The following is a 14,156-nucleotide window of genomic DNA, read 5'->3' as shown; positions in this document are numbered from 1 at the left end:
TCTTGGGAGTTCTGCCAAATGTCCTTGTGTCCCATGAATCCTGCATTCTTTGTGCCCACTGTCAGTGGTACATCCTTCTTCCCAAGCTTTGTAAACCTCCACCTCTTTGAGGTTTCTCATTGAAACATGTGGAGTCCTACAATAGCAATTCTGTCAACAAGCAATTTGTCTTTCTAACACCAGGGCATAACTTAGAGCTTGATTAAATCTCCTTTCTGGTTGATTTGGCTTGAACAAAGATCAAACATCAAAGAAAATAATTTCTTAGAAAATGTTTACCTATCCCATATTTTGCAACATCGGGAGCCCCTTGGCCGGCAGTAACATTGTTAAGAATAATAAATCCCCTTTTGTACTGCCCTGGTTTGACAGTACTGAGGGTGCCACACTTTCAGACTCACCTGGGTTACCATGAGCACGAATGTCACTGCAGCGACTCGCCCCTGCCGACACATCTGCCCTGCACTAACTAAAGTCCTTCCCAGAGAAGCAAAAAACCCTCGGTCATCCTATTCTAAACAGCTCATTTGTGCTGCTGCTGAAAGAACCGTGGTGAAGAGCCTTGGACACAAGGGTCTGTGGAGATTTGCTTTATTAGGAATGCAGGTTCAAAGAGTTCCAAGCAAGAGAAGTCTTCAAAATTCAAGGTGCCTTCTGATTTTGTAGGTGATATTACACTATAGCTCGGCTGCCTACAGGTCACTGCTTAGCTTCTATGACTTTTTAAAGATAGTGTTACATATCCCTCACAAAAGCTGAGATTTAACACAGGGCAGTTCACTTTTGCTGAGATTGACTTATTAAAGAAATATGGGTAATTATCTAGTATCAATACCCAACTGTGACGGACAAAAACTCTCTAACAGTTTAAAGTTAGAAAGTGTATTTTTATTACTGCCGGACAGCACGCGGGATATTTCCCTAATTCGCACTGCGAATTCACAGGTAATTACAAAGCCTTTTATTTACAAAAGTGTTGAATACCCAAAATACAAATACATACTCATACCCCTGTCACCTCCCATTTCTCGCTTCGTATGCTAATTGGCAAAAAGGCTATTAAGCATGCGTACTTTGTTTCCTAAAATGAGTCGGGGGTCTATCTTGGGGAGGGGTCACCCAAAATGAGGAAGTAAGATGAGTCTTCCTCGTCCTGACCTTTCTACCTTTTCAATGCATTCATGACAAATGATTCCTTGGTAGAACTTACAGTTTCCTGTGTTCAATGGGTCCTTTAAGCAGGAAATCTGCAGCTGTCTTATGTCCTATTTACCACATTTTGTTTTTCATTACAAGCACAGCTACATAAACATAAAATTGACAAGCAATGAGTTACTAAATCCAGGGTAGCTTATCTAATATCCGGCTTCTGTTAACTGCGAACAAAGATTACCTATCTACTTCAGCTAATTCAGCAACTTATTATCTTAACTTTCCTAAAAATCCTTAGTTCCTCAAAATTAACGTCTCAAGATTACATTTATTATTCCTACTAGCATAGTTAAAATTTACTATTTCAGCCCTCAGGATCATGGAACTGGTACCAAAGTAATAAAATTTTAATTTAAGATGATGCCATGTTCCTTGGCTGCTACTTCAGCTTTTAATTTCCTTTCCATGTGTTTTATGGAGGCATGTGACTCTCAGTGTTGGCTGCCTTAGGAAATATAAAGATTAACTAAATTGCTATACATGTATGCATATAAATACATAATGCATCTCAGTATGGCATTTGTAAACAATGCTTTGGAAGTGCTCATAGGCAAGCAGTGTGAAAAATTTAGAAAACCAAGTGCCAACTTCCAACAAATCGCTAAGGCGTTAAATGCCCAAGGAATTTTATTTCTAAATTAAAAACAGACTCTTCATTTTTAAAAAGTGCACGTGTTTATTTTTTCTTTATTAAATATTGCTTTTATCTCCTTTTTGGATTTTTTTCCCCCCCTTTTTCTTGCAGTACGTGTCTCATTATTGTGCTGCAGTTTGTATTTTTAAGTAGCTGTGTTTGCAGCTAATAAACATTATTGTGTTGCATGGGGGTAAGTTTATTTCAGTTTTCTTACTGCTGTATACTAAAATGATATAAAGGCATCACCTAACAAGTAAACTCACAATGTAATTAATTCATTTCTCTGTTGACAAGATTTCGACGAACATTTTATACTCTGCCATGGCAGTCTGTCCAGGATAAAGTCTTGCCTATTACTCCACCAGAGTGTTTGTTTGAAGGCTTAGGTTTGGTGTTGGTGTGGTGCTGGTGTGGGGGTTTTTTTAATTATTTTGTTTTGGTTTGTTTTTTCGTTTTTGCTTTTGTTTTTTTGTTTTTTTCCCACCTCCTTTGCGTGATTGAAGCACGTGGCTTGGGAAGGAAATTATTTCGCCGCCTTTTCCTGTTCTCAGGGCTATTCACACGGTCCCCTTGCCCGCCCGCCCACAGCGGCGCCCGCGGGGCGGGGCCAGGCGGGAGGAAGCGCCGTGGGCCGCGCGTACCCCCACGCCTCCTTCTTTCCCCCCGCGCCTGCGGAGTGGTGCGGCCTCGCGCCGTCGAAACGGGAGAGGGAGGCAGAACGAACCATCGCGGGGCGGGGGGAGGGCGGCCTGTGGAGGTACGGCTGAGGACTGGAGCGGGGGGAGGCGGGGGTTTTAGCGCGGGCCGGCGGGGGACGCTGCCCCAGCGGGGCGGGCCGGGCCGGCAATGGCGGCGCCGGGGTTTGGCTCCTGGCTTACACATTAAAAGTGGCCATAGGCCTTGAAACGCCTGGGGGGTGTTCGGTAGCGCTTGTTCCCGGGGGAAATTATCCTGCGCCTGGTTTTGCCGCGCACCAGGTATAGGGCGTTGTTGGGTCAGACAGGACGGCTCGGTGCCGGGTGACGGCATTTCAGTAAAGGCTGCGTGGGGCTGCGGGACGAACTGCCTTGCAGAGCTCTGCAGTCATATTATACGTGTATTTTAAGATATATGTATATACACCGGTAAAATATTTTATCTTATAAGTTATTATATACATGTATAATAATTCGTATAAAGTACATTATGCATTGTATGTGGTATATAACATATATACTGTATCTGTAAAACATATGTTCTATATTATACTCCATAAATACACGTATAATATTACTGCAGAGGTGTTGTATATTCTATGTGATATATAGAATGTATAATATTCTTTATATATATATGTAACTTGCATTATATAATACATACTATGTTATACATACTGCATATTTTTTATACATATATACATACACACACTACCTCTTTTATAGAGTCCAGGCTAAGTGGCTTAAAAAATGAAATGGAAAATTTGAGTCAGAACTTAAAATAGGCTCCTTTAATTTTTTTTAAAAATAATTAAATTTATTAATTGCATAAAATATGTATAAAATATAATATGTAATTGTTTTGAAGCTAGTGTTGTAGGTGTTGGCAGAGCTGCTCCAACATGTCAGATGTGTGCAATCAGACTGGGTCTGGACCTGGCAGTGGCCAAGGCCAGGAAAAGGGACTATGGCACAGTACAGCACTATCACTGCTTGACATAGTCCTCTGCTGCTTCCTTATGTCCTTGTTCTCAGCAGAGGCTTTCTGCCATCACTTGCTGTGCCTGTTGTTACGCAGGGTCTGGTGGAGTTGCCTTCATCTGAGGTGGTGCTGTGCTCCACATCTTGCTCAAGCTACTTGAGATATTGTCCCCTGGTAGTGTAATAACCCAAGGCTGATAAAGGGTAGGTGGAGGTGGAAAGAGAAGAAGTCTTGTCCTAGATGTGTAAATACATTTGTAGCAGAACCAGAACCATTGACTCCTGTTTGAGGTTTCTCAACTGTTCTGCCTGACATGAAGGTTGAGATGATGATATCCTCAGCTTGGTGATAGTAGGACATACACTTTTCTGGTGAACACACACTTTTTCCCTTAGAAGAATGAAGCTGTTAAGGCTCATTGTTTCTGCCTCCAGCCAGCTGGGGAAAGCTGGTTAAAGCTCCAGGGGAAACCAGAGAATGCTTCACAGTCCACAGTGGTGCAAAGTCATATTTATCAGCAGCTTAAGCTAGGAGAGCCCACTAGAGGCATTCCTGAAGAGAACATGTTTCTTTGCTGTTATCTGCCATAACTCATAGTATTCTTTGTTACAGACACAGAATCTGTATCCCTTTCTCCAGGGTTGAAAATAGGCTGTCATGTAAAAAGCAGGGTATTAATTTAATGTTCTTGGAAGGTTTTCCACAATGGCTGCTTTATTGTTTTGTTTGTCTTTCCCTACCCCCTCCACCCCGCTCCATTTACAGGAATGTGCTTGATAATTGCCACCATGTTCTCACAGTGCTCACAGGATCTGTTAAAGATTGCAAATCTTCATCTCCGGAATCTGAATTTAAATCTACATTTACAAAACCCTAGAAGGGCTTTCAGCAAGTCACTGCCTGCATGTCGAAGGAAAGTAGTTGTTACAGGTATCGGTTTAGTGTCCCCTCTTGGTGTGGGGACTCAGTTTGTGTGGAAGCACCTTCTGGAAGGAGGCAGTGGGATTACATCACTAGATGGGGAAGAATATGCAGGCATCCCATGTAGAGTGGCTGCGTGTGTGCCAAGGGGAAACAAGGAGGGTGAATTCAGTGAAGAAAGCTTTGTGTCGAAGTCAGAGATCAAATCCATGAGTTCTGCCACCGTGATGGCCATTGGTGCAGCAGACCTCGCAATGAAGGACTCTGGCTGGTCTCCCCAGTCTGAACAGGACCACTTAACTGCCGGTGTGGCAATTGGGATGGGAATGGTTCCACTAGAAGAAATTTCTGACACAGCTGCCTTATTTAAAACAAAGGGTTACAATAAGGTCAGCCCGTTTTTTGTCCCAAAGATTTTAGTCAATATGGCAGCAGGCCATATCAGCATTAAATACCAACTGAAAGGGCCGAATCACGCCGTGTCGACCGCTTGTACCACAGGCGCACATGCAGTTGGAGACTCCTTTAGATTCATTGCTGCTGGTGATGCTGATGTTATGTTGGCTGGAGGAACTGAGGCTTGCATTAGTCCTTTGTCTTTGGCTGGATTCGCGAGAGCCCGCGCCCTCAGCACGAGTTTTAACTCGAGCCCTAAAACGGCCTGTCGACCCTTTGATTCACAGAGGGAGGGGTTTGTAATGGGGGAAGGTGCTGCTGTGCTGGTCTTGGAAGAGCATGGACATGCTGTACAAAGAGGTGCTAGGATCTATGCAGAAGTTTTGGGTTATGGACTGTCTGGTGATGCTTGCCACATAACAGCACCTAATCCCGAGGGAGACGGTGCATTCAGGTAAGAGTACTATGTTGATTATAATGGCTACTCATATGTTAATTGTAGTGGGTACATTTGTTTCTGTCATTGTATATTTTTTCACAGAAAAGGGATGTTCAATCTTGAATTAATATTCCAAAATCTTGAAAATCTGAAAAATGAAAGAGCTTCTGGTAATGTTGTGCCCCGATTCTCTTTTTTTAGTAGGAGGGTAAAGGCCAGTTCTTGGTAGAATCAACCTTTTTCCATAGAGTTATGAAAGCTTTCTCTGTGTGGAAATGTTTTTCCTTTGCTGCATACAGCTATTCATATAAATAAATCTCAATGGAAACCTCTTTTTAAGATATTTGTGGTGAGATCTTTTCAGGTTCTACTTCACTCTTTTTCTATCAAGAAGGTAGACACCCCCCTGCAAAAGCATGTTATTTGTTGTGAGAAATCTGAGGTGATGAAAGCTGTAGAGCACTTAGAAGATCCAGTTTGTTAGAATATTCAGTTCTTCATTGGATGCAGCTAAGAGTGTTGGTGAAGCGGAATAACAGAAATACACTTCAGTACTTTTAGGGATGTAGCAAAGCTTCATCAGTGGTTCATCAAAACCTGTTCACAAGTAAATGATACTCATCTAATCATTATCATTGACCTAATTAAATTTTCAGCTAAATTACCTGTGTAAGTTGGAGAGCTTCTTGTAGGCTGAGTACCATTGCTGGCACTGGAATCTTTAGTAGGGATTTAGTTTGCCTTATTCTGAATATATGTGAAGATTTAGTACCAAAATTCAATATATCACTGCGCAAATAGATCAAACTTCTGCATGGTATTGTAAAGCTGTGTTTGCATCTTTATAAGGTTAACAGATTTTTTTAGAAGTGTAAATATACCATGTTTCCATCTATGCTCTTTGATTTATATTTAGTTGTTCTGCAGATTTAGGTGTGAGATGAGTAATCAGGAGTGTTTATCTCATATTTTCAGACTTGTTTGTTTACTCTTGAGATGATATGGCAATATATTGTAATAGAATTTTTGTGTATTTTATGATTGCAGTGGCATATAAATTAAATTCACAGTAGGAAGAGTTGAAAGTTAATCTGGGTATCTCCAAAATGTTGAGCATTTCCACCCTTGAGATAATACATTTTAATACTGTCTTCAAGCCAGTATTTTGTTACTGCAGTGCTATATGGATTAAATCTGGAATGTTTGACTTATCTCACTTTTCTGCAGGAATTTTATTTGCTACATTAAAAAAAAAAAAAAAAAATCAGAGGAATATATTTTTTGTCATCTTCTAAAAACCACTTCTGTTGGAGGCTAATATATATGTTGGAATAAACCAGCAGGAAAGGAGAGGCAAAGCTAGACTCAGAACTGTAGATATAAAGAGTATCCTACAGAAGTAATCTGGTATCTCCTTAAGTGAATAAATTCATTGCAGATAATGTATTTAACTAAATTAATTTATCTCGTAGCTATCAGTAATCTCTTTTGCCTGAATATTGGCTCACTATCTAGTGACAGTGAGTGTGGCCTCCACCCTAAGCTAAGCTGGATGCTTCTAAGGGTAGGTGAGACATTTCAGTCCAGAAGCCTGTGCGATCTGTTTTTGAGCTTCATTTTATTTCCTTGTTTTTCATAAATTTCAAAAAGGTCAGTGGTCTTTTGTCCAGAGGTGCTTTGTTGTTATGTGCAAGGAGAGATGTCTGATTCATCTTCTAATTTGAGGGAAATCTATGAGAAATTGCAGTATGGAACAGTGTTAATCCTTCCACAGTTTTAATAAAAAAGCATGTTTTAAAGAGGCAGTCACAGTGCACAAGTCATCAGGAGTCAAACGAAGCATACCGTGCCAGGAGTAGAAGAGTGTGACTTTCAGTAAATTTCATTATTAATGAAATATAGGGATTTGTGCTATCTCCTTGACATTTTCTAGTGTCTGGAAAGCTCATATGGAGAATGAGTGCAGATTTTGTCTTTAATTTTCCAGTATTTTTGTTGTGGAGAGCCTATCTAAATTTTTGTAATAAGGTTGATAGTTATTTCTCTCTCAAATGTTTTCAAACTTTACAGTGAAAAGTATGTTTTATACATTAATGTAGTCTTGCAGAGACTGATTTTTATATCTTCTTTTCTTCTTGTTTTCTTCCTAGCTGTGGAATTTTAACAGCAAGTCTTATTTTATAGTGGGCCTCACTTCCGTTGTCTTCTTCTGGTACTTAATGTAGGTGCTAATGTGCTTTGGGAGATGAGTTAACCTCTTGTCATTTACATCTGCTAAAGCAGATCTTCAGACTTGAAAAACATTTTAGAACAACGTATACATTTTCTTTTGGTTTATACATTTGACAAAAATACATTGGGTAAGTCAGCATTCTGTTGTCTTTTTTTCCTTAGGTGCATGTCTGCAGCAATTAAAGATTCTGGGATCAAACCTGAAGATGTAACATATATCAATGCACATGCAACTTCTACACCTCTAGGAGATGCTGCTGAGAATCAAGCAATCAAGAGACTTTTTAAAGATCACTCACGTAATATTGCAGTTTCCTCAACAAAAGGAGCAACGGGACATCTCTTGGGGGCTGCAGGAGCTATTGAAGCAGCTTTTACTGCACTGTCGTGCTACCACGGGATTTTACCCCCTACTCTAAACTTAGAGAAAACAGAGGCAGAGTTTGATCTCAATTATGTTCCACTGACGGCTCAGGAATGGAAAACTGACAAACGGCGTGTAGCACTCACAAATTCATTTGGCTTTGGTGGCACTAATGCAACTTTGTGCTTTGCAAGTGTTTAATTTACACTGTGAATGGTGTGAAAAAATGGCACCAATGATGATTTTCTGTACTGCTCTCCCTGGTGTGTTCTGTAATCTTTTTTCAGCTTTGAGAGTTGCTCATTTGATACATAAGAACTTTATTCACCCTAACATTTACACCAGTAATTCTTTTAGAAAGAGGAAACTTCTTTCACTCATTTTAATAAAAATAAATAAAAGCTCCATTCTTTGCATGATGAAGAAGTTTTTGATCTTGACTAGAGGAGGAGACATGGTTAAACTATGTTAGAAAGGATTTTTCTATGCATGTGATGAAGAAATAGCTTGGAATCATTTATACAAAAGAGAGGCTGGCTAACAAGCTAGGACTCCACACCTGATTAATTAACTGCCTGGTGATACAAGGTTTATGACTGAGCTCCCCTTTGTTACCCACTCTGTGTAGAATTCTGCCTTTTTCCTCATGGTGAGTTGTCTCAAATATCATAGATTTATGTACATTCTTTCGCACAGGCGATATTCAGGGGACAATAATATAGACAGACATTCATAAGATTTCTGTCACTGGTTCATTTTCTTTTTATCTTTATTCATTTCCGTTTGTTGGGTTTCCTTGTTAGCCATGCGCTAACATTGAGTGGTACATACAGCATGGCCTGTATGTCTTCCATGTGGCACAGAGATAGAATAGTAGGTCATGACCTGTTTTGTTTTGAAGTTTTGTACAAGCATAGTAAGTTACATATTCAAGAATGGCACTGAAGGTTTCAAAAATAGTTATACAGAAAGGAATCTTGGGAAGTATCTGGTTTTTCTGCCAAAATGGAAAAGTAGAACTAGAAAATTTATGAAACAGGGCCTCTTTTAGGGGAAAAAAAAATTCTCTTCAAGAAATAAATCTGAGAGAACAGGAACAGTAAACTATACGTAAAGCAAACATATTGAGGGTGTAGTTTTGCAAAGAAATAGTAAAGGACTTTGCCTGTTCCTTCTGGCACCAGCCAAGCATCTTAGCCAAATAGTGACTTGATTGACAGTGCAGAGGTGAGTGAGGTTTGATATTCCCATTGGTGGGTTAGTTCATTAACAGACTTTTCAGCAGTGTTCTTTTTGAAATTGTGAGTCTTAGCCTTTGACCTGTGTAAGTGGAGTTAAAGTAACTCACTAGATTTAAAATGACATGAAAAGTAGCTGCACTTGTAAGTAAATTTCATTCTGGAATGAGCTTACTAATGGGCTATCATGAGGCTGAGCTGTACCCTAAAATCTCATTATTTACACAAATGGTCTGAATGCTGATATTGAACAGCATAATTTTTGCATTTGCTGTCTTTACTGGATAGAAAGTTAAGGAGGCTGTTGTGAAAAATGCGGTTGGAGAATGATTAAGTCTATTTCAGAAGCTGAGTTCATACAGAACAATGCAGCCCAGAACAGATTAATGAATGATAAGTGTGAAAGCTAAATAATATATTAGCAAAGGGAAAATGTGAAAGCATACAAGCAAGACAAAGTATGGGAGTTTGCTGTCAGGGAAAATACCAACAACTCTCTTAGCTTATGTTACTTAACAGTGGCAGTACAATGAATGAGAATCTGGATTGCATGCAATATTAAAGGCAGAATATAAAATTCAGCAATACTCTCTGCAAATTATATGCAGAAGGAAATTTGTTTAAAGAATTCAGACTCCGGGAGAGAGAGAGCAGGAGGGGGGTGAATGTGGAGGAAATCATCCAGCAAGCTTCTTCTGGAGACAATGTTTTTTCAGGTAGTTGTGATTCTGGGCAGAATAAGGGAAGATGAGATAGTGCTGCATTATTGTGGACTGTAAGTACAGTGTGAATAAACTCACCCAGTCTTGTTACTGAGCTGCAAGCCTGTAATTAACACTGTGACAGAGATGCTTCCTTTTCCCTCTGATAGCAGGGATCATGGCCCCAGGACTGTTGGGTGCAGGCTGCAGTGTGCCAGCCATAAAAAGATAGATTATACTGTCACAGAGAAAAATAAAGCAGAAACTGAAATGATTAAAAAAATTTTCTCTCTTCAGCCCACTGCAATTTAATCACCTGGTGCAGGTAACCTTTAAACCATGAAAGTTTTGTGACAACAGTTATCTTAGGTGTTTTGATTATGGACCATTTTAAGACACCTAGATGCAGTAGTAGTGTATCCTGTAGAGAATCTGGATTTAAAAAAAAAAAAATTAATAGAGCCCAAGTTTAACCCCTGTCTATTTGAATTTAGCTCATATACTTTTCATTTTTATGTACTTTTTTTGAATCATCTCTTTTTATCATATACCCCACTGAGGTGATCAGGGACTACTTACTGCTAATTACTGCTTTGTTATGGTAGCTGCAAACATAAAAGGAAAATAGGTCTGTGTTGCTAAATTATTAAGTGAGGAAATTGATCAACACATTAAAACAATGCTCTCCCTTAAAATGCTCTTTTCATCTTCAATAATTGAGAGAGCCAAGCATCCAGAGACTGGATTAAAAAAGCTTCATATTTACAAGTCTGGAATTACTAACCATCTCATAAACAAAACTTGGAGCTGCTGGTAGAGTGTTTATTTTGAAGCCTACTTTCCAAGTGGTCCAACACACTTGTGAGAGCCAAATGCTCCAGGCAGGATCAGGGAGTGGCTGGGGCTGGAGATTGCCTAGTCCAGTCCCACTGCTCCAAGCAGGGCCAACTAGAGCAGGTTGCTCAAGGCTGTGTCCTGCTGGGTTTTGAGTATCTCCCAGGGTGGAGACTTCTCTAGGCACAACTTCTCTAGGCAACCTGTGCCAGTTCTTGGTCACTCTCACTCTAAGAAGTTTCTTACATTTTGGTGGAATTTCCTGTATTTAAATTTGTGACCATTGCCTCAGCCTTTCAGTGGACACTACTGAGAAGAGTCTGGCTCCCTCTTCTTTCTTCCCACATCAGGTATTTAATCATGTTGATAAGACCTCACTGGAACTTTGTCTCATCCAGACCAAACAGTCCCAGCTCCCTCATCCTCTCCTCCCATGTCAGATGCCCCAGGTCCTTTATCATCTCTGTGGCTCTTCACTGGACTTATTCCAGTGTGAACATGTTTCTCATGTACTGGGGAGTGCAGGACTGAACCCAGCTCTGCAGATATATCTCTGATGAGTAGCGGGGAAGGGTCATCTCCCATGAGCTGCTGCTGCTGCTGCCCTTCCCTTCAATGATTTTGATCTTTACTGCAAAGGCAGCTGCTCCATGAAGACCACCGGACATTTTTTGTCAACCTATTTTGCAGCTGGTTAAAATATTGTTTAGATTTGAATCAAGGATTTTAAGTTAATATTTTTAAAAATAAATACATTTGAAACAAAAATTGGAATTATGATAACTTACCTGAACTGCAAGTGTAGAGAGCTAATATTGCTCATGTTAGTTTACTGCAGATCACTTTAGTTCAGTGCGAAGCAGTTTTTTACTTAGGTATACACCATATTTTTGGCTACTGAATGAATTTTTACTATAATGTCTTTCCAGTTCGTAAATTATTTCAAATTAAATCCAGTTAAATCTTTAAAGGAGCTCTGAGCAAAAGCTTTTATTTTGCAGAAATGGGATTTGTAGTTTATAAGTATGATAATAAAAATCAACAATAGGTATATACTATAATTACTTCGAGGCATCTATGGCATTCTTTTGAACAAAAAGCTAACTAACATGGAGACTATCTTTAGATGCAAGTCAGCATGATTTCCTGCTTACCAGCTGATGATAGTTTGCCTTTCTCTAGCATGGCTACTCTGAGTGTACTTTAGATTATATTTCATGATTTCTCAAGCCATGAGTGGGTCTGTAGTGAGAAATGTGTACTACAAAACCATGGGTGGCTGAGGATCAGCCTTGTCCTGTCACCCTTCCCACCTGACAGCCAGGGTCATGGATGGGACATCCATGCTGGGGGTCTGTGCCAAGTCCCTTGGTGCTATCAGGATGTTTGGGGTGGCATCTTTGTGGGACCACCCTTTGGACTTTTATGACCAGAAGGGGAATGGGAAAACAGTACAAAAACATCCAGGGAGTTTGTTTCCAATTCCCTGTCACCTAATTTGTCTTTTCTTTTATGTTTTAATGAATTCAAAAGCAGACTTTAAGGACAGTTGGATATTGGAGTATGTTTGTTGAAATAAAGAGAAAACTATCTGTGATAGGAGAAACATGAGAAGCTCTACTGATTGTAAAATGTTGGAATTGTTCTAGGAGGTGGATTTTTGGAAGGCAAAGAAAGGCAGTATCTCAGAGGTGTATGGCTTTTCAGGTAATGTGAAAAAAAAACCAGTATAAGTTTGCAAAATAATTAATTTTGCTATCTGTTGTTTAACATATTCTTTTTTACTTAGTGAAGCTTTACAGTGATTGTTAATGTCAGAAAAAACTCCTGAATTTATTTATATTTTCAGCTATGCACTGGTCTTCTATTAGAATATAATCAGGAGAGGAGGCATTTTACTAGTTTTTTGAGGGCTATATGGAGCATTTCTGTCCTGGACAATTTCTGAGAAAAAGTTTCTAAATACCTTTTTTCCCCCCCAAACTGTAGGATTTGGACTGGCAAATTCTCCTCTTATTCTGAAGCTGACAGTAGATGTTTTGGTATCAGAAAATGAAAAGAATGTACCATTAATTGATAACTTTTTCCTTTCCTTTTTTTTTTTTCCCCCAATCTTTACTCTCTTACATCTTTTCCTAATTTATGTGAATAATACATAACCATTTGCTTTTGCTTTCTGAAAAAAAAAAAAACAAAACCCCACCAAAATACAAACAACCCACAACTTTGCCTATTGTTTTTCAGTTTGAATCATGGGGGTAAGTACCATTTGAAAGCAATATACATCCCAAACATTGGAATGTATAAACCTTGCTTTGTAGAAGTGCGTATTTTGAAGAGAATCACAGTGTTTAAAAGTCAGCTGATACACTGGAGTACACTGCAGAATGGAAATTTTTAGTGCTTTTAAGGGAATGTAAAAATCCTGATCTCTTTGATTTCCTCTGTTTGTCTTTGGGCAGTGGCTTGTGAAAATACACCACTTTAGTTTCTTCTGTAGCTGTAAAAATGGATGAACATGCTTGCATGGTACCTGAAATACCTAGACTACATCCTTTTCCTGTCAGAGGTTCTCTGTACAACTTAATTTATAAATATTCTTACTGTTGTTCATTTTCAATATGTAAATCACATTTCACCTGGAACAAAATGACATTTGATCTTTAAGTAGCACTGTGAGGTTGGGCAAGTCTCCCAGGACTTCTGCTTGTCATCTGGACACAGTCAAACTTCTCTATCTCTTGCAATGTGGGGAGAGTAACTACCCTCAAAATTTGGATTCTGTAGCAATGTCGGTTCATAGTCACTAGTTAGCTTTCACAAAATAGGAGATTGAAGGAAGAATTAGAACTTATCACAGCTAAGACTGTAGTGAAAATATTTTTGCCTCCTGGGTATTTCCAGCAATCTCATAAAGGCTTTTAAGTTTAATCAACTTAGATTTCTAATAATGATTCTGTATCTATCACAGATTTAGGAATATGCCTTTAGTTCTTTTATCTATCTATCTATCTATCTATCTATCTATCTATCTATCTATCTATCTATCTATCTTTAAGATGGGCTCCTGTTTGCTTTCTAAAGCTAAGATCAGTAATGAAAGAAGCTAGGATGAAGGCAGTTTTATAACCTAAGCAAAATGTGCAGTAGTTTCTGCTTGGGCAGTAGATACTGCTCCAAATTTTATAACAGTGATGATTAATTTTAACTTGGTAGAAAGCCAATTTCCTACCTGCAGTTATTGAACTGTAAAGAAATATGCCAATATCAATTGCTTCTAGCCAGTACTTCTGTGTAGGGGGCACAATAATTTTAGTATGATAGCTAATACACAGGTATATTAAACTGGTAGCATATATGCTATTGCAGCCCAAGGTCTCCAACAAAATATGATAGGAATGAAGTGTAATAAAATAGCAATAAGAAGGATGGAAAAAAGACTTATACTCATGAAGAGCAGAAGAAATGCAAACAAGGAACTATAATTGAAAAATAGATTTTAATA

The 14,156-nt window shown here is 39.0% G+C and overlaps 1 protein-coding gene across 2 annotated transcripts; it reads left to right on the top strand.

Annotated features, from left to right (window-relative positions):
• Positions 1-2,465: 2,465 nt before the first annotated feature.
• OXSM (3-oxoacyl-ACP synthase, mitochondrial) lies at positions 2,466-8,285 on the top strand. Of its 2 annotated transcripts, none has more exons than XM_040085546.2 (3): positions 2,466-2,606; positions 4,292-5,297; positions 7,677-8,285. In XM_040085546.2, the coding sequence occupies exons 2-3, from the start codon at positions 4,294-4,296 to the stop codon at positions 8,077-8,079; spliced, it is 1,407 nt and encodes a 468-aa protein (XP_039941480.1). In that variant the 5' UTR covers positions 2,466-2,606; positions 4,292-4,293; the 3' UTR covers positions 8,080-8,285. The 2 variants fall into 2 exon arrangements, with proteins under 2 accessions (XP_039941480.1, XP_039941471.1); XM_040085537.2 differs by lacking the exon at positions 2,466-2,606 and adding an exon at positions 2,656-2,826.
• The last annotated feature ends 5,871 nt before the right edge of the window (positions 8,286-14,156 follow it).

This window comes from Hirundo rustica, chromosome 1, assembly GCF_015227805.2.
Source record: "Hirundo rustica isolate bHirRus1 chromosome 1, bHirRus1.pri.v3, whole genome shotgun sequence".
NCBI lineage: Eukaryota > Metazoa > Chordata > Aves > Passeriformes > Hirundinidae > Hirundo > Hirundo rustica.
Note: the sequence above shows the minus strand (reverse complement) of the source record. Positions and strands in the feature narration are given on the sequence as shown.